We start from the raw sequence: 24,935 nt of genomic DNA, 5'->3' as shown, positions 1-24,935 counted from the left end.
TGGGGAAAAGAATGTTGCAACTATATAGGTTGATGGTAAGTTTATTGCCTCAGGTTCTTCTAAGAAGAAGGAAACTGCAAAGCTTAATGCAGCAAAGCAAGCTTTGCTCAAGTTATTGGAATCTATGCCCACTAATGTTGGGAGGTTAGATTTTTCTCTTGGTGCAAAATTAAATGGACACGTGGTGCAAAACCGAAGGAGAGAAAGATTTTAAGGTTCTGATAGTACATGGGCGAGGTGGAGCATATTTGTATTTTTAATTGAGTTGGCAAATTCAAAATAGACCTTTTAAATCACATTGCAGAAATTGCATTTGTTTTTTAGATAATTATAATATGCAGCTAATCTTGCTACTCGAACCCTTTCCTCCTAAGACCTCAAGCACTTCATACAAGAATTGCACCTTGATACATTGCAAGTGACATGGTCCCTTTGGAGCCGAACCTTCATTATCTAATCATAAACTCTACTTTGGAATTTACTCCTACAATACCTTCTGGGGGCTGAATTACAGTTACTTGAAATTTGATAAGAAAAGATTAATCTAATCTCTATAATAAATTTTATAAAAATATCATCAGATAAAATAAAGATATATTTGAAACTTTTTCGATATTTGTTTAGTCAAGATTATAATTTTTACAAATTTATTTTATTGATTTTCACATCTAATTAATTATTACATCATCATAATTCAACCTAGGATCCTACTTCGTTATAAAAATTTTGAACCTCTTCCTTTTTTAGTTATTTCAAAGCTTAGGTTTTCCTCCCTTCTCTTCCTTTTTAATTTTTTTTTTTTTTAATAAAATGTTTTGGTTCTTAAAACCATAGTCTAAGTACATTAAAAGTAGTGGATTCCAATTAGCTCAATTGGTAAAGTTTCTAATAGTTGAATAAGAGATCTAAGGTGCTTACACTAAAAACCGAATGGTGTCTTAGTCTAATGATAAAAAGCTATCATCAGTGTCGGACACTATATGTTGAAACTATCTCAAAATCTATTTGGAAATAGCTTATTTAGCTGAAATTGAAAACGTTTCGCTGAAAGTACTGTAAGTAAAGCTAAAAGGTAGTTGAAATAGTACACTGAGACCCATATATGAATAGTATCAAAAAGTGTAATAGGACCTATGAATAGTAGCAAAAATAAACTGAATATTAAAATAAATTAGCAAAAATAATCCATGCTAAACGCACATCAAGTGTGTGTGTGTTTTTTTTTCATAAGTGATTGCACTACTGAGCCAAACCTTGAGTTCTACAATCATATTCATCAATCTTACTTTTTTTTTTTTTTTTTTGAAAAGGTTTTGTGCTTGCCATTACAAACATAAATCTAACCCGGAACCCCACATTTCCTTTGCATTTCAAATCTGGGTTTGTTTTTAATTTGATTTGTATTTTTGTGTTTGGTTCCCAAGAGAGTTCAAGAAATTTAAATGCCACATCAGCATTTAAATTTTTTTTTTTTTTTAAATCTACTTTCTCAATTTTAATGTGTTAGCAATAGAGACCAAATTGATTGTAAATTAAAAATAACATGGACCAAATTGACTGTAACACCAAAATAGGATTTTAGCTTAAAAAATATGATTCCTTATATGATCTTCCTTTTTATCTTCAAAAAGTCAAGCTAACCAATAGAAAATAACTTTGAATCTATGTGTAAAAGAGGATTGCAAAGAGTTTTTTTTTTTGCTAGTTTTTAATTATGGAATTAAGACTTAATGAAGTTCACACATGATAACTACAGACTAACAGAGGTCACGACCTTTATCATTTTTTGGAAACCAACCAATTGGAGCATTATCTGCTTCTACTACATAGCCAAGTGAGCTTTGATAAAGTGTGAAATAACTTGAGTTAGTACTCCTCTGAGTGCATGTCTCACTTTATCACTAAATTACAAAGCCATCCAAAATGTCTTGAAAAGATGATTCCTCATATAAGCATTCAATTGCCTCGTGATTTCCATATTTAAAAGTTAAAATCATGTATTCATATTTGCCACCACAGAGAACTTTTCTTGCATGAAGCACTTTGTTCTAATAAAAAAAACATTTAATACAATGGATTGGTGCAAAGAATACTACCAATTTAATCAGTTTATGTTTCTTCAGGTATAGCATTTCAAAGACCTTTTCCTATAAACACAATTAAGTGATGCTAAACCCCATGCATCCTCGTTCACTTTCCTAAATTTTTAGTTGAATATCACATGATGAACTTCACAAAATCTTCTTTATTATCACATAAACATAAGTTTCACTAAGAGGCACATGTATATACATATATTTATATAATCACTCCCCCTATATACACAAAAACATATCATATAATTATTTTTATGTTATGTTTTTCGTGCACACGTGAGTTGAACTTTGTCAATTTTCAGTCCATTAATGCTTTACAAATTTGTTTGGGCAAGCCATAAAAAACTTTTATTAGCATTTGCATCCTAGTTGCTTATACAAGCACCATCAAAATTCAACTGCATAAGGTTGTCAAAAAAATAAAAATCAACTACATAAAAGAGTGAGCTAAGTATTTGATATATTACAAACAAAAAATGCAATGATTGGAATATATGGCTAGTCTAGAAAAAGTTCTAAGATAGATAGGGATGAACAGAAGTGAGAGAGCTCAACAAATTGACTGCTACTAAAAATCTAGTAAGTCACCTTATTTGTGTAGGAAACAATTGCTAGTTGAAGGACAGCAGGGACTGAAATGCTGAAAACTAGCATTCTCCAGCTAAGCTAAAAAAATAATTTATATTGTTAATAATAACCTTTAGAAATGAAAGAGTTACAAAATTATGTGATGAAGTATAAAAGTGGATGGTGGGTCTGAGAATTAATAATAATTTAAAAACTTTCTCAGCTTAGGGCTTGTGATGTTATTTAGCCAGTACCAAATTTCAGAGGAAGCTAAGATGGAGTAGTTGCTGGGAAAGAAGACATCACGCCGAAAAGCATTTACAGTGCAAAATCAAAATAAATAAAAGTTCATAAGTATATGACTAGTCTTGCACAATAATTGCACAATTCGTTTAGACATGTGTTGCAATTACTACTATTAATCGAAATCAATGCTAAGCATGTGCCATAATAACAAAGTTTCTACTTGTTGCAATTAAGATTTGAAAATAAAGGTTTCACATCCATCTAATTATTCATTTTTAATGCTTTTTATCAATGCTTTTGATATTATTCTCTTAGTCATTTTCCACTATAGAAATCTACTCATAAACATAAACTTGAGTTTCTTCTTATTTCAATAAAGTTGATTATTAATTTATTCCATATCAGTAAATTGTGTAAATTTTTGTGAATTGAATTTGTGATTATGTTGCAGGGTAAGCCAAGAGAAGCTTTGGAAGTCATGTATACCTATATGCTCGAAGATAAGGCAAATGAAGAATTTGAGCAGATGCAACATTTGATTCAAGCAAGTGTTAATCACTACACTTTACCGTGCTTTTACAAACACAGATTTCAAAACAAGGCCTCCTTCCTAGTGTCATCATCAATTTTACACATATATTGGGAGTGAGAAGTATCACTTATAATATAAAACTTTTATGCCTATGTTATGTTTATGTTATGCACATGTTATGCTTTACATATACTCATGAGTTGAACTTAATGTTTTTACAAATTTGTTTGGGCAAGTTGTATAAAATATTTAGGGAAAGTTACTAGTTTAGCCCCTAATCTTTAAAATGTTTGTCGATTTGGTCCTTAACATTTCAAATTTACCTAAATTTATGATATTGTATTAAAATGGTCGTTGTCGTTAAACGAAGATGTGGCTAACGACAAAGGTATACATTTGTACTACCATGTGGACTTTTTTTTCTTAAAAAAAAAAAAAAAAAACACTAAAGCAAACAATTGGGATTTCAAAATTATTAAACAAAATTGAAGCAAATCTAAATCCAAATTTTTTCCCACCCTTTTTTTTCTAGATATTTCTAAATTATGTGATACAATATAGTTATAAAATTTCTAATTAGATTTTATAGCCCTTTAAAGACCTATTCAAAGCTCATAAAAATCTCGTTAGGCCCAACCTGGTAGCCCAATCCACTAAAAAAAGTTGGGGTTATGTTTATATTATGTTTTTCATACACATATGACTTGAACTTTGCGCCATTTCATTAATCCATTATCACTTCCCAAATATATAACCAAATGAGCTCCAAAATCATTTGCAAATGGTGTAATTGCACAAAACAACATTGCATTGAAGTAATAGTATTATAAAAGATGAGTCCTTTTACACCTGAAAACTTGTTGGGCTACTCTTAATCTACCCAAAATAAATAAAACTCAACCCAAAATTTTAAAAATTGACCAAAAACAAAGGAGAAATTAGCTTTGGGTTGGGCCAATCCATCCCAAAATTTTGAAAAATGTCCTAGCCCAAAACTAACTAAATTGTACCGTGATACACTGTATCAAACCACACTGCACTACACATGTAACCACAAAATTAAGGTGCAGTATGAAGATGGTTTTGGCTAAGCCGTACCATGCAGGGTTGGCCCAAGATGGTTTGAGGCCTAAGGCGGAAATTTTAAAGGCGCTTTTTATATCTAAATATCACTTAAATAATATTTATTTTTTTATTATATATTTTTTATTTCAATTCTATTATTAATTCATACTTATTAATATGACTAATTCACCCAAAGTGAGCTAATGATACTTACTATATAGGTTTTATCACCGATTAAAAAAAAAAACTCAAACATTCATTTATTATACTGTTTAAGTGACATTGATCATATTACTTTCACATCAATTTATAATTTTTTTTATCGTAAAATTTGTATTAGTTTTAGCATTTTTCATTCATTTAATGGAGATTAGGTTTCATTTCTATTAATTCATTTTTTTTTTTTGAGAAAATGCTAAACTTACTATAAATTTTATTATAAAAAACTTACAAATTAATATGACAATGAGGTAACACTTCAACAAAAGATTAAATGAGTATTGAATTATTTTATGTAGTTAGTGACATATCAATTTATACCATTTATGTAATAAAACTTATAATATACTATCATAACTTTAATATTTTAGGCCTTGAAAAAAAATATACCCTAACTCACATTTTTTCTTTAATTATAAAAAAAAAAAAAAAATTGCTGCCCTCATATTTGGGGGCCTTTCCATGTTAGGCCCATAGGGCCAGCCCTAGCACTATGAAGCGCAGTGATAAGAATATAGACCAAACCCATACCAAATCGTCCTACACTGTGAACACTCCTAATTCTCGATACATGATGTGACAGTTTTTCTCAAGTTATTGACCTTTTTTTTTATATTATTAATTTGCCCTTAAATTTATTAATTCAGATAAATAAATAAAAAAAAGTAATTAAATTCATATAGACGTAGTCCTAGTAGACATGACATGGATAAATTGTAAACTCAATATTACTCTAAAAAGTAAAAACCTCCAAAACTTAAAAACAGTATTTTTTGTTGGAGAGCTGAGAGAAGTGGGAGTATTGTACTGAAGATGACAATAGCGGCAGGGATCGGATACGCCTTGCTTGCGCTAGGCCCGTCTCTTTCCCTCTTCGTCTCTGTAATCTCCAAAAAGCCCTTCTTGATCCTCACCGTCCTCTCTAGGTATCTATTTACGACGCCGTTTCTCTCTCTCTCTCTCTCTCTCTCTTCAATTTCTCCATTTTTCTTTTACCTAGAAAATGTAGCTGGGAAAAAAAAAGTTAGGGTTTACGAATCGTAGAGTATTTCGGACCCTAGAAAGTGCTATGATCGGTCAACGAAGCTTTAGTTTGACTTTGGTGGGTTTTTTGTTTATGTATTGTGTGAGATAGCTATTGGATCGTGTTTTTTTTTTTTTTTTTCTTCCATTCTCTCGGCAACCAAACAGAGTGGTAGTGTGTAAACATCTGAATATTGTAGCAGTATCTGATTCAGTAGAAGAAAAATTTGTTTGAATTTTTTTTTTAATTTTAATTTTATATCTATATTATTGTTAAGGTAGTTCTGAGTTTATTGTAATTTAATTCGTCTATTAAGCAGAAATGGTAGTTGTAATTTTTTCAAGGATTGTGCTTTGTTAGAAAAATCATATGGAAATGACTGTGATAGTGTATTTATGCTTAATTATAATGTTTTCAGCCTGATTATTAGGTAATTTAGACTTTTCAAGATCAATTGGAAGTGAATTTGATTTGTGAAAATTCTTGTTAGCACAAGTTTGTTTTGTTTGAATCTCTACTGTTGGTAAGAGATTCTGTTTAAAAGTGTTAGAAATGGCAGCCTAGTGGTTGGAGGATTGGAATGAGCAGTAGAGCCAACATTCTGGGCTCGATCCCCAGAAGGAGTTCCCGTGGATTACTTGATACACGGTTTTAGCAGGTGGGGTTGTGTATTTGTGGTTTACTCCCCAAAGGGTGGGTCCAAAGGGCCCTGCCTTGGTGAGGTTCCACCTCATAATAAATAAATAAAAAGGTAATTAGAAATGGCTGTGCTCATTCTCAGAATGTATACAAGAAAAATCCTTAGAGAAGGAAATGCAATGAAAAAAGAAATTCTAGCATTACCCACATGTTGGTTTTAATGTAATACGTTTATTGAGTTTTTTCTTGTTTCATCTATATAGTACACTGTTATGGCTTATAAGTCTGATTGTGCTGTCGGGACTGTGGAGGGGTTTTCTTCCTCTGAATTCAACGACATGGTGGCCTTATGGTCTGCTTCTATTCACATCTATTGCTTTTCAAGAAGGCCTTCGGCTTCTTTTCTGGAGAGTCTACAGGTAAGTTCAATTTCTTCCATTACATATATGTTACATTTACAATATGTGTGTGCGTGTGTGTGTGAGAGAGAGAGAGAGAGAGACCTGTTAGGGTATAGCCTAGTGGTTAGAGGCTTGGGATGAGTTGTTGACCCTAACATCTTGGGTTCAATCCACACTAGGATTTCCCCTGGATTACTGGTCTGGGTGAGTGGGGTTGTGTATCCGTAGTTGCCTTGGTGAGGTTCCACATCATAAAAAAAAAAAAAAAAAAAAAAGTGTGTCCTTTTTATTTCTAAAATCTCTAGCACTAGTTTGGAAAAAGGGGTGTGGAGTTATTTTTTATTTTTTTTTTGTGGTTAGGGATACTGCATTGGGATACATGCACATGTTATTTATTCATCATGTGCTTGAATGAGACTCTGTTTATTCTGCAAATGTATTTACTGAGCACAGTCAGGTGTTTGCCTCTTGAAATTTCATGCTATGAGTTTCTCGTCTGTATGAAGTGATGGATTTGTATTTTAAAGTTTTGAAAAAGTAACAAAAAGTATGACTTCGGATGGAATAGAATGTCAAAAAAGAATACATGTGACTGGCTCTAATTGGTTTGTTGAAGATCCATAGCGAACCCCAAAATTTTGGGATTAAAGTTGTAGTATGTTGAGCCTTGCTTCTATATGCTACAAACAAAGAAGTTCTGTTTTGAAAAACTAAGGGTATGTTTGATAACTGTCTTTTCCCCTTATTTTATGTTTTCAAAAACAATTTTCTATTTTTGAGACTAACAAACTTGTTTGGCAACCCAAAATGGATAGAAAACAAAAACTGTTCTCAAAACTCAATTTGTAAAGGAAATTGAAAACAAGTCAAAGGCTGTTTTTAGTTTTCAAAGCCAATGAAAACATGAATATGATTTAATGAATCTATCCCATTTAATGAGTTAGCACTAGAGTTTGAATCCTAATAACAACATATTTCAGTATTTTTTAATTTTTTTTCTTCAAAAAACTATTTTTTTAATTCAACTAACCAAACAAGTTTTTTGATTTCAAAATCTATCCAAAAAAAAAAAAAAAGTTTTTGATTTCAAAAATACAAGAAAATTGTTTTTCTTTCTATTCTCAAAAACAAGTTTTTGAAAATAGAAAACAAAAACTATTACCAAACATAACCTAAGAATTTGACTGTTTCTAAGTGCTATAGTTTTGTCTTTTTTTTTAATCAACTTCATAAGAGGTCGAGCCTTGGTGCGATGGCAATTGTCTTCCACCAAAAGTGGCAGGTTGTTGGTTTGAGTCCGAGAATTAGCCTCTTTAAAAAAATAAATAAAAATAAATAAATGAAAAAAATTGGGGCGGGAGGTGAGGCTACTTGCCACGACCTCCCTCAGACTCTACAAGAAGCACGAGCTTTGTACACTGCGTACGACCTTTTTAATCAACTTCATTAAAATTATTCCAAACGAATAAAATAACAGTAAATGACATTGATGCTGCAAAGACCACCAACTCGATTAATGCTGTTAACCTCTCACTTGCCAGGCTCATGATAACCTTTCTGATAGACATGTAATTGTTGGTCTTCCTCTCCAGTAATTGTAAAATTCTTTTATTTTTTATCACATTTTTATGTGATATATGTTGGGATCTTCTGTATAATTAGAAAAAGAAAAAGAAAAAAAAAAGCAGAAAAAGAATCTCTTTTAGAATTTTATATGGATATGGATTTTTCAACCATGATTTTCCTGGTAGTACGTTTGTAGGGTTATGGAGATTTCTGTGACATCTCTCTCTCTCTCTCTCTCTCTCTCTCTCGCTTGTTCTTTTGCTTCTGGCTTAACTTCTCTGGTGGACTTTATATAGGAGGTTGGAAGATCTGTTGGATGCCTTTGCTGACAAAGTCTCAAAACCACGCCTATTTATGACAGATAAGATGCAAATTTCTCTGGGTAAGCTTTGTATAAGTTTTACTATCCTATTTTAATTGACGTTGCTTCTCATAACCCCAAATTCCTATAATGTGCCTCTGAGTTGACCTTGCGACTGTTTCTCTTTATTGGCATCAATCATTCAAAAATCAGATTTTTGTACATAATCTCTAACATCCCTGTTGGACACAATTTGTGCAGAAACTGCTTAGTGCTTTTTGTTTGTTTGTTTGTTTCTTCTTCTTCTTCCTATTTTTTTTTCTTCTTTTTTTATTTATTTATTTATTTTTTTAAAAGAAATAGTTGCTTGATAGATTGTAATAAGTCAATTACTGAATTGTATTTCTTGAGTAATTATTAGACTTTAGATCAATAGTAATTATCTCCCCAAAAAAAGCATTTTGGATATATTTCACAACTTTATTGTAGTACAACCGCTTATCATTTGATCTTAGAAAAAATCTGAAGTTCAGCATCAGAGTAGAAAGATCTAAGCAGCTATGAAGTCTCTTGAAAAAAAGGGGGAGGGGGGGGGGGGGTGCATTCTCTTCCATAGTAACTTGATTGATACACCAGATAAGGCTCCTTAATCAGGAGAAAATTTCCATGATATGTTATATTAGATTACAATGAGAACAGCTGAAACTAGTGAAAGGCTCAACATATCCACATGCCAATGAGCTTTAGTTCAAATGGAACTTCCTCCCCTTATAAGAGCAAGGTGAAGGGTGAGGCCGTGGGCTAAAAACTCATGTGTAACTTACCAATTAAAAAAAAATAATAATAATAAATAATTTAACCACCTTAACATATGATCATAGGGCTAATAGGAGATTGAAAAGATGGCAAGTGCCTAAGACTATGGTTCCATGTTTGGAATATTTTATGTATTCTTAGACGTCAATTATCAACTATATGCTGCCACCACGTACAAAAATTCACGGTAGATGAATGGGAATTTAAATCAAGATTGGGAACCTTATCGTTCCTCTTTGATATGTTAGATGCATATGGTTTAAAGCAATACTACCACTCGCCTCTACCTTGCTTCTTTTTTTTGGAAAATTTGTTTCAGTAAGTTTCATTTTGTACATAGTGTATGAACGTCTTCCCTTTCATATCTGATTTGTGCTAATTTCAATTAATTACATGCAGCTGGTGGTTTGGGTCATGGAGTGGCCCATGCTGTGTTTTTCTGTCTCAGCCTCTTAACACCAGCATTTGGTCCTGCTACGTTTTTCGTTGACAGGTGCTCTCAGATACCATTTTTTCTTGTCTCTGGTGAGTTGAATCTTTTTATTAGATTTCTCATATACTTCCATATTCCTGAACCCTAGGATTAGCCTAGGAATTTTATAAGTGGACTTTTTTATCACTTAATATTCATTGTGACTCAATGGTAGTTGGCAGATGTTCTGAAAAGTTTTTGGTTTCACGGGGAGTATTTGTCTAACAACCATTGCTTTTATTTGTTGCAGCAATCATTGCTCTTGCATTTGTTACAATTCACACTTTCTCCATGGTCATTGCGTTTAATGGATACGCAGAGGGGAACAAAATGGACCAACTTTTTGTTCCTGTAGTTCATCTTGCTGCAGGATTGGTGGTAAGAACCTTTTATTTACAAATCCATTCCATATGTCTTATAACAGTTATATTCAAAGCACTGGTAACTATCTATTTTTCTCAAAGTACAAATCAGTCTTGAGGCAGCAACCCTTGAGCTTCTAAGATTAGATTTACACAAGATTACCCATAATGGACCCTGAAATCGGAAAATTCAGAGAAGAATTAGCCATTGGTGCCACATTCTGGGTCCAAGTGGCTTAATTTGATTAGTTCTAGTAATTATTTATTGCAATTGGTTCATATTGATATCATTTTCAAAACCTAATTATATTTTTTTAATAATTAAGTTTTTCAAAGCCTAAGAGGGCAAACCTTGGTGCAATGGGTTGATTGCAAGTGCCCTCCACCTAAGAAATGATGAATCTCGGGTTCAAGTTTGGGAATCAGTCTTTTCTATAAGGTTGGTTATCAATCACTTCTCCCATACTCCGTAGAAGTAGGTGCTTTGTGCACTGGGTCCGGGTACAAACTTTTAAGTTTTTTAAGACCTAAGGGCCTATTTGGTTTGAGCAAAAAAGGGGTGTATTCTATATTCATTTTCAGTTTTTTGTGAGACCTATTAAAAAACTTATTTGGCTTTGTATTTGTATTTAGTTTTCATTTTCACTATCCAAAAAAATAAGATTTGAATACAAAAACTGAATACAACTTTTTGGTGTTCTCATTTTCTTGAGAATGAATACAGTGGCATTTTTGTAAAAAAATCAAATTTGTGGGTCCCATTATCACTGGCTTGTCACATCAAAGAACTCTCTCTCTCTCTGTTCCTCTCTTGCTCTCTCTCTTGATTGGACCCATGGCCGATGCTCTCTCTCAGTTCAGTGGATCTTGCAATTTCTCGAGCAAAATCAGATCAGACCATGGTTGATGCTCCAATTGCTAGCGAATTCCTTCTGGTTGTAGTGTTTGATTTGGGGTTTGTTTGTGGGTTAGTTTTATTGAAATGTTATGGTGGATGTTTGGTTTTAAGGCATATATGATGGAGGATTTGAGGTGTTTAGGGGTGAGTTTACCAAAATTTGTTTAGGGGTTGAGTTTACTGAAATCTGATCTTGGATCAATGGTTGTATGTTGTTTGTTTTTGGCATATCTGCTTTGATTGGGGTTGGTTTGTAGGAGATCAGTAGTTTTTAGCGGGTGTGAATAGTGTGATAACTGCTAAAGGGGTTTGTATCCGTTGGTGGTTGTCAGGAAAAAAAGTTAAGGGGAAGACAAAGCAGAAATGATGCCAAACAAAAAAATAGTTGGAAACAAAAAATAGTACAAAATTTGAGCATAGAAAATGAGTACAGAAAATGAATACAACCTCAATACAAACCAAACAGGCTCTAAATATCTTCATGTCAATTGTAATTATTGCTGTTTTTCCCAGTTATTAAAAAATTGCTGTTTTGCCTACTCTGTCAACATGACCTAATGATCAAGCAACTCCTAGGAGTTGACTATATTGTGGGTCAGGTATGCTTTGGAGTTGGAAAACCTGATAAAATGATTTTGCCATTCATGTAGTTGGCTTGAACTTTGCTTCATGCATCAAAGTATACAAAGTTAAACCCTGAATGTGTTACAAAAGAGAGAAAACTACATATTAAATTGCTTTATTATTTTAGTAGTCAGGGATTTGGAATTTATAATAGTCTTATAGGTAGTGGTAACAGTACGATTTGGCTTTAAATTTCCCTGCCTGCTACTGATCATTCTTGAATCATTTAAATAGGATTTGGAATTGTAAAAGTTATTATCTTGGAAGTGGTTGCTATAGTTTGGAGATAATATGCTAATTCCTGATTTTATTGCTTGAAATTGGGTTACCATCACAAAACTTTGAACCATCTATGGGATTTGGAAAATCTTTCTCCAATACTTATAGAGTAAATTGTTTTCTGGCTGTTACTGCTGGAATTGATCTTATTAATGTTTTGGCTTTTACTCAGACACTGGTAAATTTTGCATCTGGAGGTTGCATTGTCAGCATCCCTCTTCTCTATTTCATTGCAATCTTGACCTTGATTTATTGTGGGAAGATGGTGTGGAGAAGATTGACAGAGCATCAAAGCACACAGGGAAACTCATAGTAGCTAGTAACAAAGTCTCCTTGTTGCTCAATTCAGTAGTAGAGTTATGCACTGATCAAAGTTTCCTCTGTATAAAATTGTAATGACTTTTCCATATATTAGCTCTCCTCCCCACCCCCCCCACCCCTCTTCCAAAAAAAAAGGGGAAAAAAGAAGAAGTGCTAACTTAGAATATCCAAAACAACAGTAGTTTCTTGTTTATGTGTTACTTGAAGAAATATTAGTAGTCATGTCTACTGTGTTTGTGGCATTCACAGGTAAATTCTGAAATTTGAATCAAATGCCTATATGCACACTTTTTTTTTTTTTCTTTTTCTTTTTCTTATTATCCTATTGAGCCCTAACTTTAACGGTATCTCCTAGTATAAACCATTTTATACTAAGACAAACAAGTTTTAGGGTGAGTTTGATTCAACTTTTTGATACTGTGTTTTTAAAAAAAGTGGCAGTTTAAAAAAGTGCGGCATGAAACTAAGCTTTTTAAAAAAAAACAATTACTAATTATTATCTCTCTAAATGAATTACCATCTCAAGGTCTGTTAAAGATCTCATGTTCTACTCATAATTGCTGCTTGCTTCCCTATTATGTTGTCTAGTAGGAATTGAATCTAGATTGGCACCTTTGAAACCCCTATCATCCCTATCATTTATTTTAACAAAATTATGAAGAACCATTGAAGCAGAGACAATAGGTATTTGGATATGGAATGGAAAAGATGGCATGTTTTTGATAATTCTCTATATATCCTTCCACACACCAAAGGTGCGCTCAATCAAACATCGAAGAGATGAGTGAGCATGATTAAGTAAAAAATTGTGGGCAATTTGGAAGATGGATTCACTTTCCAACGCTAATATTTATAGCGTGCTTGTGGTGTTTTGCATTTGCTGCTCCCTAGCTGCCATACGATAACGCAGGTGTGTATTTGGAAAAGTTCGTTTTTTATGAACACATTTGCAATAATTTACCCAACACGCGGTTTGGGCTTTGGGTTGAAAAAAGTGCATTTTAGCTCCTAAAGTGGAACCAAACTGGCATTAAGCCAAGATATAGTTAACAAGTTTCATGCCAAGATATGGTTTGATTAGTAAAGTCTTATCTCTTGAATAAGAGATCTGGGTTTAAACATTTCCTGCATCAAAATTCCTAAAAAATGAAAAAAAAAAATTAATAATAATAATCTATGGCCCGAAATCATAACCCATGTGCTAATGCCTAGTAGTAATGATTATTCTATATGACTCGATTTGTAAAGTCGAATAAATGAGTAGAATAAGGTATTGACACCCAAATCTACCCAGACAGTTTTCTTTCCTGTGTGATGTCAAAGAACATATTTTGCTCCTACACTACTTACAGAACCAAAATTGGTGCTCATCCATCTAAATCTCAATTATGCCCCTTTTAAACAAACTATGTGCCCGATTGAGTATTGACATTGTCACAGTATGAAATAAGCATTTAACTGTAAAAAACTTTAGAAGTGAAGTTTTTGCTATTTAAAACTTTAACTGAAAAATCCTTCAACATTTTGCAAGGCTAGCTTTGATCCAATTTGAGATCTAAGATGACAAATTTAAGTGAGTTGTTTTAATATTTAAATAAAATTTTAAATTATTGTGTGAAAAATAATTTACAAAAAATTTAAGTGGCTTTTTAATAGAGATTAAGTGGATATTGTTATTAATTTATTGTGTGGGAAACTAATTTATAAAAATAGAAGTTTCAATTTCATTCTCTACTATTTCATCAACGGTAAAGGATCTCTCTCTCTCTCTCTCTCTCTCTCTCTCACATATATGTATATATGAGAGATCCATTTTGGGCCTTTTCTAAGAGTATTCACATTGGGTGATATAAAACCTATAAAAAAGCAAAATAGATAATACCATTCGCAAAAATGCACAAAACACCTTTATCTGTGAGGCATATTGTAAAAAAATTACAATTTACTATAATGCTTATGTAAATATACAAGCAATGCAGCAAGTTGCAGAAATTTTTAATTCCTCTTTTATTCTCTCTCCTCTCATATCTAACTATCTCAGTTCTCTCTCGAGCTCTTTTTTTTTTTTTTTTTTTTTCTTCACTGTTCTCTCTCTCACTAGGTTGCAACATGGTGGCTGCGAGACTTAGTGAGTGGGATTTGTGAGCTGACGCATGGATCTTGGAATAGGTCGCGACATCTGTGGGTTGTGGTGTAATGGCAATGGATCTCGGCAAATGGGTTGCAATGGTCTCATATCGGTGATGATTGCAGGTTAGGGTTACAGTGGTTGATGGGTTTTGGTGGCATGGTTGTGTTTTGGGGGCAATGATCTGGGCATAGGCTAAGGCTGTTGGGTTTAGATTACAGTGGTTGGTTTGTGTTGGGTTTGAAATTTGGATTGTGGTTGGTCGACATTGTTTTGATTTGTGTAGGGTTTGCAATTTGTGTATTGCGTTAATGCGTCGATTAGGTTTTATGACGAGTTGATTGGATTTTGTAAGGGGTTGAGGTGGTGGTTAGGTGGTGTTGGGTTGATTTCTCTATGAAAATGGGGAAAAAAAATCAATGAGAAAGAAAAAAAAAAGATTATTTTAATATTGATATTTCCCTAGATAAAGAATGAAAAGTAAGATGCATCGTAAAACTGATTATATAAAGTAGGTAAAATGGTATTTTGTGAGTTAAAAACTTATTATTTTTACATAACCAAATGCGAATGCTATTTGATTGAGTTCAAATAATAATACCTCCTGCCCTTGCAAGAAAGGTATTACTAGGTGTCATATAGCTTATAAAAATAAAAATAAAAAACCGTCAAATTTCTCCAACTCATCTAAACAATTATTTGAATATTAACACATTATCATCACAAATCTAACCCGAAAATCAGATTCGCAAAATTGCTTTTCCATATTCAACTCTTCCAGCCATAACCAAATAATATGACAAAATACAGATGAAGAAGAAGAACAAAGTAACAATATTATTTAACTTTGAAATTAGTAAATCTTTTGATTTACAGTTTTGACAAGGAACAAATTTTTGTCAAAGTAAGAAGGAAAGTAAAAATTACAGAAGGCATGCCAGGAAAATAAAAATGAACATAATTCCCCATTTGGACAACATAATTACTAAACAAACCCCTTCCTCCTCCTCCCACCTCCACCACAAAAAAAAAGAAAAAAAAAAAGAAAAAAAAAGAAAAAGAGGAGAAAAGGAATATTTGTGATCTATATTATACAAATTAACAAATATTATCTCAAAACCTGTAATGAAGTTTGCTGACTATTTTTCTGCAATTCTGTATATCCTGTTCACTTGAGAAAGAATTTCCAAACATCTCTATCGGCAGTCTCTTTGACCAAATGTGCTCCAAAAACGCCTTCATCATCTACCAGATTTTTCAGGTGCCGTGCTCCGCTGTTGAAGCCCACATAATTCTTCTTTGTGGCTAAGTACACTACTCCATATGGAGGCCTGACACACTAGTTATCCAAAGCAAATAAGTAAAAAATGAGTTGGATGAAGCTCAGTTTGACATGCTACAAAATGTACAAGTTAACAACACAAGTAATTTCACTCGGAAAGCAAAAATTATGTAGCACAATTTCTGGTAACAAGGTCTCATTACACATACAATAAATCTAGATTCCAATTATGTACATATCTAGATGCCACTGGCACTACCTCCAAATTTATTTATTTGGGATTTGTTCAAATGTCACCTAAGTTGATAAAGCTTCCAATCCCATAACAAGATGTGAGATGGCATATGAGATGCATCAGTTATTAAAACTAATCCATTGAACAATGTCCAGATGACTGAAAAACATATACACTACTCAGAATGCTCCAACCTCATATGAGTTATTTGTCAAGGATAGACAGACAAACCATATCAATCATGCTACTATGGTCAAGATTGGAATCTTGTGCGTTGATTTAACATAATATAACCAAATGAATCATAAGAGACAAAGAAACTTACTTTTTTCATCAGTGCATATAGCTTCTTCAAAGAGGTGGCTGAGTATGGGATGTCTGTCATCAAAATAACATCATAACCACCCTCACACTGATCATTCTCATTAGCCCTTTCCCATGCCCGGCTTCCTGAAAGCTTCCTTGATCGCCTAGAGGTGGATTCCTGCCCTGTGATGCTTCCATCTAGGCTACTACATCCATCCATGAAATCCTCCTCGGAGAAGCTCAGGCTCAACCCTGGTGTTGCTTCACACCCTTCACTCTTCACAACAGACAGGACAGTGGGGAGCTCATCCCAGTCCCCAGCAAAAAAGTGGACTGATGGGGCCAGAGTTTGTCTGGAAGGTGTCAGAGGGCTCTCTGGATGTCTACTCTGCTTGTCCCGAGCTTGCTCCAGATTGGCAAGGACATTTGGTATGGTTGTGCATCTTATAGTTTCTGCATTGAGGTCTTGAAAATGCACTGTGCAAGCTCCCTGTGCAAGAATGAATCAGATTTAGGTAAGTGTATTTTTCAAGAACCAAATTCACTTGTGTTCATCTGTGTCGAGCATCTAGTTTATGCCCTTTTGTCTCTTTCATTTTGCTAAATAAAATTTTGGGAAAATTGCACAAAACCCTTGTGGTTTCTCCATAAAACACAGAACCCCCTTGAAGTTTGAGTGTAACAGTTAACCCCCCCCCCCCCCCCCCCCAAAAACGGCCGAAGGTTTTTGGGTATAACACAAAACCCAAGGTTTTTTTTTTTTTTTTTTTTTTTTTTTTTTTAATGTGATAATTTGGAGCTGCATTTTCACATAAAACAATATCACAAGGGTATTTAGTGTTACACTCAAACCCCAAGGGGGTTCCATGTTTTAGGAAAAACCACAGGGTGTTTTCGTATAATTTTCACTAAAATTTTTTTATTTCAGGTTTTCTATATGATGCAAATATATTTGACAACGTGTTAGCTTTAAATGGTACATTCAGAACTGATGCATCTCATATTTGACAACGTGTAGGCAAACAGGAATTATGAAATATACAGAATTAAATCAAAGCAATAAGGATAATTCCAATTCAACAATGATTTAAGCCAACAAATTTGAAACCTACTCAATACAAAGGGGCTACTATGCTTTATAAAAATTCAATTAAAAGTGGATATCTTCTAAAAGCATTCGAATTTGCATGCGTAACATTTTGCACAGGTGACTTCTAAATATATAATAAATAAATAAAATAAATAAATAAAAAACACCAACTTGACCAGACAGGGCCATCTAAAATATGTACTCTGCATATAATTACAGACCATCTGAAAGATTTTGAATTAATTGAAGATAGTTCCAAATTCCATTGGTTTACAAACAACTGATATTTATATATTATTATTAATGTAACACATGCAAGATGTTCATGCTTTCATGTAAAATTCCTAATTACAAATTATCTCCATACAAAATCAGCACAATGCCCTATGTATTTAGAGATTAGGAGAGATTGAAACTGGAAGTAGATGGGAGAGAGAAAGAACAACTAAAATGAATCATTGTATTAACACTTCTAGGTAGATGTATAACACAAGAATCCCCAAAAGTAAAGAAGCCAAGGCTCAATCAATTTATAGGATTTACCTTCAAGCATGCAAAAATCCCCGGAAGTCCATAACTGCTACCAAGCTGTAAGAATCACCAAGTAGACGAATTAACTCTCAAAATGTTCCATAATAACTAACAAATGGAGTAATTGACTATCAACTCTAATTTCTTCACATGGGAAAACTAGTCACAGGAACATGAGCGAGAAAGTTATCATCACCCAACATTCTTAAATGTGCAAGCAATAAGGTTTCCTTTTCTTTTATTCTTTTTTGATATGTAAAAATAATTTTATTGAAATGAGACTACCTCGTGAAAATGGACACGAAGTAGCCTAAAAAATATATACAAAATGTAGTTCAGAAGCATTTTAGATTACTTGTCTATATACAAAGAATATTGAATTAAACCAATATTGACAAAATTTCTAACTGCAACCAAAATCAGCCTTTTTGGGTGTGATAATGGTATTCTCTAGAAAAGGAATGAGCCCTCAAAAAAGAGCCATTATCTACAGGTTCTCTCTTGAGAAAGACAATCCCTGCAAAATATATATCTTCCCCTCAAAGAACACCCCCAAAGGAATACTTCAATTTTCCCTATTAGGGTTGAATATTATCCAAAGAAAAACCCTAGAAAAAATAGTAATTAATGGAATCAACAAGCTTCATAGCATCAAAATGAGATCGGAAAAGATTGAAAGTAATAAATTGAAGCATGAAGCAGCAAGTAAAATCTCTTTGACTCAATTACCTCAAGTACCCTTTTGCCTCTGAAGCTTAATTGTCCATCACGAATCTCATGCTTGAGGACATTAACAAGATCGATAGAGCTGTCCCAAGATTTCAAATATCCTACAAAAGGAAGAGTTTTTTAGCTTTAATTTCAATCATTTGACATGTCCAATCATGTGTAGAGAACAAGATTACTAAAGCTGGACTTAGTAATTCTAGAGCCATCAGTGGCAGATTTGAATTGGACAACTCCACATAAAATAAAGGAAAAATTTTAGCTCCAAAATGATTTGGAGCTATCTTTCTCCAACCCATTATATGACTATTGAAGAGACCATTTGTGTATAGTTTTCGTCATGACTTTTTTAATGAGTCATGTGACCTGTTTAAATATACACATGGATAGTCTTATAAATTGCCATGTAGTGGATTGGAAGAGATTCCTCCAAACTGGTTTGAAGCTAATCTTTGTCCTAAAATAAATAATGGAGTGTCAGGTACCTACCATCAGATTTTGAAGAAATTACGTCCAAACCATTGAAGCCAATGATATCAGCAACACTAACTCTTCCCTGTTAGAGATTGTAAAAGGCATCAATCAGGTTTATTAAACAGACTGTTCTACAAAAAATATATGCAGAAGACATGCTCTGATGTTGTCAGTTTATTCCATGGAGAGGGAAAGTTAATACATTGAACTCAACCCACCAACCTCCAATGCCCCCTATGCTCCCCTCAAGTCTGCACAGCCCCCCCTCCCAAAAAAATACCTTTAAAAAAAATTTGGTAAGGTAAGGCTGTAAGTGGGTTTTGAACTTGTGACCTTTGCCTCCATCCACTCTAGTGGGAAGACGAAGTCCAAACATCCTTTCCCCATGTCTTGGGAAACATGGGGAAAAAACCCAACATATACTTTGTCTTTCAGTACATGTTTCAAACCTACAGCTTATATCCCAGCAGGCACCTTCTACTCATATCAGAATCCTGATTACATTAACATCTCTCTCTCTCTCTCTCTCTCTCTTGGTGGGTCTTGAACACAGAAATTAAGGGAATGATTTCAGCCTGGTTCAGTTGCAATGGATGGAAAAGAATCAATTACCAAACAACCAACCAACTGCAATTATCTTTCATGAAGAATTTTACTTGTACAAACAAGAGAAAATATAAATGCTGACAAGCACAACTGCAAAAATAAGGATTTGGCATACCTTGAACACATTGAGCCCTTGCAAGTCTACATTCTCTCCAGCATACTTGTATGGGTGAGCTGTCTGCAGAGTAGAAAGAGGAGACTGTTAGTGTTCTGAACACAATTTCTAACTCTGTGCCTCACAACAAAAGCTTCAGCTGAACTATATCACTCTATTGTGATGAATAATTCTTCCTTCAGCTGTCACTTTTAGATTGGGACTGTTAATGTTGTGGATAGGGGATATACCTTTGATGGAAGAATCTCAACAGCTGGTGAAGGGAAATGCAGATCTCTCTCAGAAATGGAGGACACGCTGTGAGTTCCCCGGTCATGGGGCACTAACCCAGGCAAACACTGTGCTAGCAATGCTGGTGCACGCATCTTACTTGACCTTTGGCAAACTATTTTTGGGAAGAACAACCTGAAACTACCAACACTTCAAATCAAAATGCAAAGCACTCTTTAAGGAATTCTACATTACAAGCTTAACCACCACCAAAAAAAACAAAAAAAGGAACAAAACAAACAAACAAGAAAACCCTACAAACACAAAACCAAAAATCAGCTGAAATTCCAATTCTCTGCTGTTAAGTTCCAGTTGTCCACTGTTCAAACCTCATTAGATTATGATGATGTAACAAACATGAAATATGATAATCAGAAACTGTTTCGACAAAATTACAGGCCTAAATGATCATTGAACGTATGCTGGAGAGAATATGAATACATGGCCAGAAAGAAGTCTACACTAATACGACAAGAATGAAATATCTGTAGTATTAGTATAGGCCTAAATCATGTAGAATTAGTGATAACAGGCCTAAATGATCATTGAACGTAGGCTCTCAGATCAGTTAGGCCTACACTAACACTACAAGAATGAAATATTTGAAGGGGGAGGAAAAGGAAAAGTTAAAAACAAAAAACAAAAGTAAAGTAATTATAACAGTATCAAAATTTAACATTAGACACAAACCAACAACATATTCTAGACCAATTTCTTTTATAACATCTTCAAGAACATCCCATTAGCAAAATGCATAAACAAAAACCGTGCATGAGTAAAAAATAATTCCCAAAATGATATCTTCAAAATTCAATTACATCTGACCCATATGTTCTATTACATCCCAGAACAAAATCCACATATAGAAAAGGTCAATCATAATACAATTACAAAGCACCAAGACGAATTCAGAAAGAAAAAGAAAACAAAAACAAAAAAAACCCAATAAAATTAGGCAAAAGAACAAGCACTTGAACTGATTATACAAACAAATCCCACAAAATACAACCCTTCAAAATTCACAAAACCACATGATAACTTGAATTATGTAGAAAAATAAGACCAACCCATTTCTTCTTTCACATCCAAAAACAAAACCCAGATAGCAAAACCAAACACAACTCCATTAGAAACTCCAAAAAGACATAAATTTGCTAAGCAAAGAAAGCAAAAAACTTACCAACAAAGTCAATGCCTTTGATCAACAAAGAATCCAAGAAAGACCCTTTTTTAAAACAATCTTGAAAGACGAAATGAGCTTCCAAAGTTTGAAATTTCGGAGCAAAAGAGATCGTTCCCACCGAGTCAAACAAGCAGAAATACCAAAACCCTGTTTTTAAAAGGAAAGAAGCTTAAACAGAGAGAGAGAGAGAACCAGGAAGCTTCGGTTCAGACGTGAACTGTTACAAGTTTACAACCTGAGACGAAATACCGAAAATGCCCCTTGTGGGTTTTGAACTGTAAATACTAAAGTGTGGGTAAAGATTTTGATTTTGATAGAGTGGCGTTTTACGTAAATGTTGAATGAGGACAAGGGTGAGTTTCGAGAGTCCCAGTTCTTCGCTTATTTAGAGTCCTCGTGGAAAGAAAGAAGGAAAGCGGCGAGTTGGTCGGCTGTCGTTTTTGGCTTCCCAACGTGTAATCCGGGACCTATCTACTGTTGACACGTGGACCGTGCAGGTTAAGAAATTTCTGATTTTTTTTTTTTAATAAAAAATTTTAGATGCCCTCCAAAATACAATTATTGCTGCTGTTTTTTTTTTTTTTTTGGGTTAAAGATTGTTACTGTATTTATCGTTGAGCTAACATACTTGATTTTTGGTTTAGGCTCTGTTTAGGTGTAAAATTTAGATAGGTTGTTTGGATTGAAGGGGGAGTAGAGTCTGGCCAACTCTTTCGTAATCTATTCTCCTTCTCTCCCCCCTCAATCTAGTTAACAACAGTAACAATAAATTTTAGATTTTGCGAGATATAATTCATACAATACACACATATATGTATTATATAATTCATGAGTATTACACTTTGTTTAGGTGTAAAATTTAAATACAGTTCGTCAATGACTTGTTTGGATTAAGGGGAGTAGACCAGCACTCTTCTCTAATCTATTCTCCCTCTCTCCCTCTCAATCTAATTACTATCAGTAACAATAAATTTTAGATTTTGCGATACAATACAATTCATACAATACTTATTGTATGATTCATGAGCACTTTCGATATACACTTATGTACGATATATATCTTTACATAACTACAAGATATCTTTTTGTTTAGGTATTTTCCATTTTCTTCTTAAAAAAGGTATTTTCCATTAACAATATCACCATTATAAATTTATAGCTTAAATAGACAATTTTTTAATTATAGGGTTTAATTTGAAACTTCTAAAACCATCCTAAACTATAGAATTTAAAATATAATCTACCATAACTATTAAGTGTCCGTTTGGGTTAGAATTAAAAATTAAAATTATTTTATTATTCAGCTTATTTTTGCTACTATTTATGGGTCTTACTACACTTTTTGACACTATTTATGGACTCAACTGTACTATTTCAATTAACTTTTACCTTTATTTATAGTACTTTCAATAATAATTTTTCAATTTAAGCAAAATAAACAGTATTCAAACACACTTCAAAAATTGATAAACTAAAAATATAACTAGCATTGCAGAAATACTCATTTAAATAAATTCCAAATAAATTGTCATTGATGATGTATTTTGGATGTTATAGTCATGTACGGCTGCTGGGATTTTTTTTTTTTCCATGTGTTTCGTATAAGATTTAGAAAAATAGCTTTGACTTCAACCTGATGAGGAAGTTTTACCACCAGTTCCACGCATGTTTCGGAAAATTGGTGGAAAGTGGAAAAAAATTGTTATTGAGTTGAAACTTGAAAGTTGAAACATTGAATTTATATTTTTCTGTTCTATTTTTCATTTGTCCTGTTTCTTTGCTGACGAAACCTTTGATTTAGTTCTTGTTTTAGTAGGTTATATGCCAAGAAAAAGATGGACAGCGAATTCAGATTCAGGTCATTTGTCAACATTGAGAAAATTCAAGGAAAAAGAAATCAATTAAAAATTGAACAATTATTTTTGCCAAATGTTCAAAAAAAGATGGCAAGATACATGGCTGCATTAGTGTCATCTATTACAATGATCATACACAAAACTCTTATATCAAAATATTGTGACACGATGCTGACACAAAAAAGATAGCCTTATTTTTACATGCTTTCAAAGTCAAAATTTCTACCTTAACTCAGTGTATTATCTGTTCTTCAGGGTTTCATTAAGTCAATTGTATCTCTCTCTCTCTCCACACTAGATTGCTTCTTTGCAATCGGCTTCACAAACACCTTCCTCTTCATATATTCAAATCAAATACAAACTATTGAAGTCTAGAACCCATTTGGTTGCTCTAAAAACGGAAGAAACAAATCAGAAATAGAATATTGAAGTAAACAAAACTCCTGAATCATACCCCAATACAGTTAATTGACTTATCTTCTCATCTCTCTCTCTCTCTCAATTTTTTTTTTTTGAAAATTAAAAAACTAAAAAAGGTTACGAGCTACTAATGAGGTACGGTAGCTTTTGGGAAGTTTGGCTAACCATAAGCTAATTTGATTTCACAATTTAACTGAAATCATGTTTTCAACTGACGAGGCGCATTCGTTTTGTACATATCAGTATGTAATAAGTAGTGCTCTTTTTTAAATACACACTTTAATAAACTCTCTATTTTTCTTTATTTATCAACTAACGTAGCACATTCGCTTTGTACACACTAGTGTGTAATAAGTAGTACTCTTTTTTAAATACACACTTTATCAAACTCTCTATTTTTCTTTATTCATTTAAGTATTCTATTATTTTTTTTAATTATTATTACTATTGGTGGAGGAATTTTTTGAAGACTATTGGTGGAGGAATTAAAAAAATTGAAAAGAAATTATTTAGCAAAGCTAAAGTACATCAACAATTGTGTTGAGTACTGTAGTTTTGCAATATTTTGGTGAGAGATTGTTGACCTTGTTGGAGAACGAAAAAGAGGGTTGGCTAACCAAAATTTGGAAAAAGAACTTTGATGAGCTCTAAAATAGGGGGCAATTAAATTCAAGTTTGATAAACTAGTGACTTTCTAGCTTAAACTGTGCTAATGTAGGATCTACTGTCAAAAATCACAGTTGTGGACTTGTAGTATTGTCTAATCTTTCTCATGATGGTTTAAATCCTCCTTGTTCCATTTGTTGTGAAAATTATTAAAAAGAAAAATGTAGGAACTATTTGAGTAGTTTGATACAATTGTCGTGCCATTTGTCATGCATGTGTCATTATGACACCATGTGAACACTTAATATATGTTTTAGAACCAGAATCTAAAAATCTCATGGTTGAGTATGATGGATGATCATTGTGTGCTATACGTTTTAGAACCAGTATCTAAATCTCATATTCTCATGTGCTTCTTAAATCATCTACAAGTGAATTCGGAGAAGAAGCTAATTATTTTTGTTCTAGACCCACCTAAAAGCTAATTAATGGTTTCATTTTTGCTAAGCATTTTACTCTTATGGCAGCATTGTTGTTTGATGTTATTTAGAGGTGAAAAAATGGTTTTTTGTTCAATAAACGTCCAATTGATCCTATTAATATGTCAGAGAGTGCTTAGAGCCTTTGCTGACTTCTCAAAGCCTAGAGAGCAAACCGTGATGGTTTACAATTAGGCCTA

The 24,935-nt window shown here is 33.2% G+C and overlaps 2 protein-coding genes across 4 annotated transcripts; one reads left to right on the top strand and one right to left on the bottom strand.

Annotated features, from left to right (window-relative positions):
• The first annotated feature begins 5,457 nt into the window (after positions 1-5,457).
• On the top strand, positions 5,458-12,724 carry LOC115964145 (gamma-secretase subunit APH1-like). 2 transcript variants are annotated; one of them, XM_031083486.1, is made up of 6 exons: positions 5,458-5,651; positions 6,700-6,807; positions 8,652-8,737; positions 9,872-9,997; positions 10,195-10,322; positions 12,280-12,724. In XM_031083486.1, the coding sequence occupies exons 1-6, from the start codon at positions 5,539-5,541 to the stop codon at positions 12,418-12,420; spliced, it is 702 nt and encodes a 233-aa protein (XP_030939346.1). In that variant the 5' UTR covers positions 5,458-5,538; the 3' UTR covers positions 12,421-12,724. The 2 variants fall into 2 exon arrangements, with proteins under 2 accessions (XP_030939346.1, XP_030939345.1); XM_031083485.1 differs by having other exon boundaries at positions 5,460-5,651; positions 6,652-6,807; positions 12,280-12,715.
• Positions 12,725-15,393: 2,669 nt separating this feature from the next.
• LOC115965482 lies at positions 15,394-21,633 on the bottom strand. 2 transcript variants are annotated; one of them, XM_031084716.1, is made up of 8 exons: positions 21,372-21,631; positions 20,152-20,326; positions 19,922-19,984; positions 19,216-19,282; positions 18,730-18,830; positions 18,013-18,057; positions 16,399-16,869; positions 15,394-15,895 (listed from the first exon to the last, which is right to left on the bottom strand). In XM_031084716.1, the coding sequence occupies exons 2-8, from the start codon at positions 20,284-20,286 to the stop codon at positions 15,725-15,727; spliced, it is 1,053 nt and encodes a 350-aa protein (XP_030940576.1). In that variant the 5' UTR covers positions 20,287-20,326; positions 21,372-21,631; the 3' UTR covers positions 15,394-15,724. The 2 variants fall into 2 exon arrangements, with proteins under 2 accessions (XP_030940576.1, XP_030940577.1); XM_031084717.1 differs by having other exon boundaries at positions 15,505-15,895; positions 20,152-20,332; positions 21,372-21,633.
• Between the last annotated feature and the right edge of the window lie 3,302 nt (positions 21,634-24,935).

This window comes from Quercus lobata, chromosome 10 (genome assembly GCF_001633185.2).
Source record: "Quercus lobata isolate SW786 chromosome 10, ValleyOak3.0 Primary Assembly, whole genome shotgun sequence".
In the NCBI taxonomy this organism is placed as follows: Eukaryota; Viridiplantae; Streptophyta; class Magnoliopsida; order Fagales; family Fagaceae; genus Quercus; species Quercus lobata.
Note: the sequence above shows the minus strand (reverse complement) of the source record. Positions and strands in the feature narration are given on the sequence as shown.

Excerpts from the sequence above, each read along its gene's own strand:
- LOC115964145 (XM_031083485.1), top strand. The coding sequence starts at position 5,539 with ATGACAATAGCGGCAGGGATCGGATACGCCTTGCTTGCGCTAGGCCCG. Across the intron at positions 5,652-6,651 it reads ATCCTCACCGTCCTCTCTAG|TACACTGTTATGGCTTATAA; the intron begins GTATCTATTTAC and ends TCATCTATATAG. Across the intron at positions 6,808-8,651 it reads CTTTTCTGGAGAGTCTACAG|GAGGTTGGAAGATCTGTTGG; the intron begins GTAAGTTCAATT and ends GACTTTATATAG.
- LOC115965482 (XM_031084717.1), bottom strand. The coding sequence starts at position 20,286 with ATGCGTGCACCAGCATTGCTAGCACAGTGTTTGCCTGGGTTAGTGCCC. Across the intron at positions 19,283-19,921 it reads AAGGGCTCAATGTGTTCAAG|GGAAGAGTTAGTGTTGCTGA; the intron begins GTATGCCAAATC and ends AATCTCTAACAG. Across the intron at positions 18,831-19,215 it reads AATTTCTTCAAAATCTGATG|GATATTTGAAATCTTGGGAC; the intron begins GTAGGTACCTGA and ends TTCCTTTTGTAG.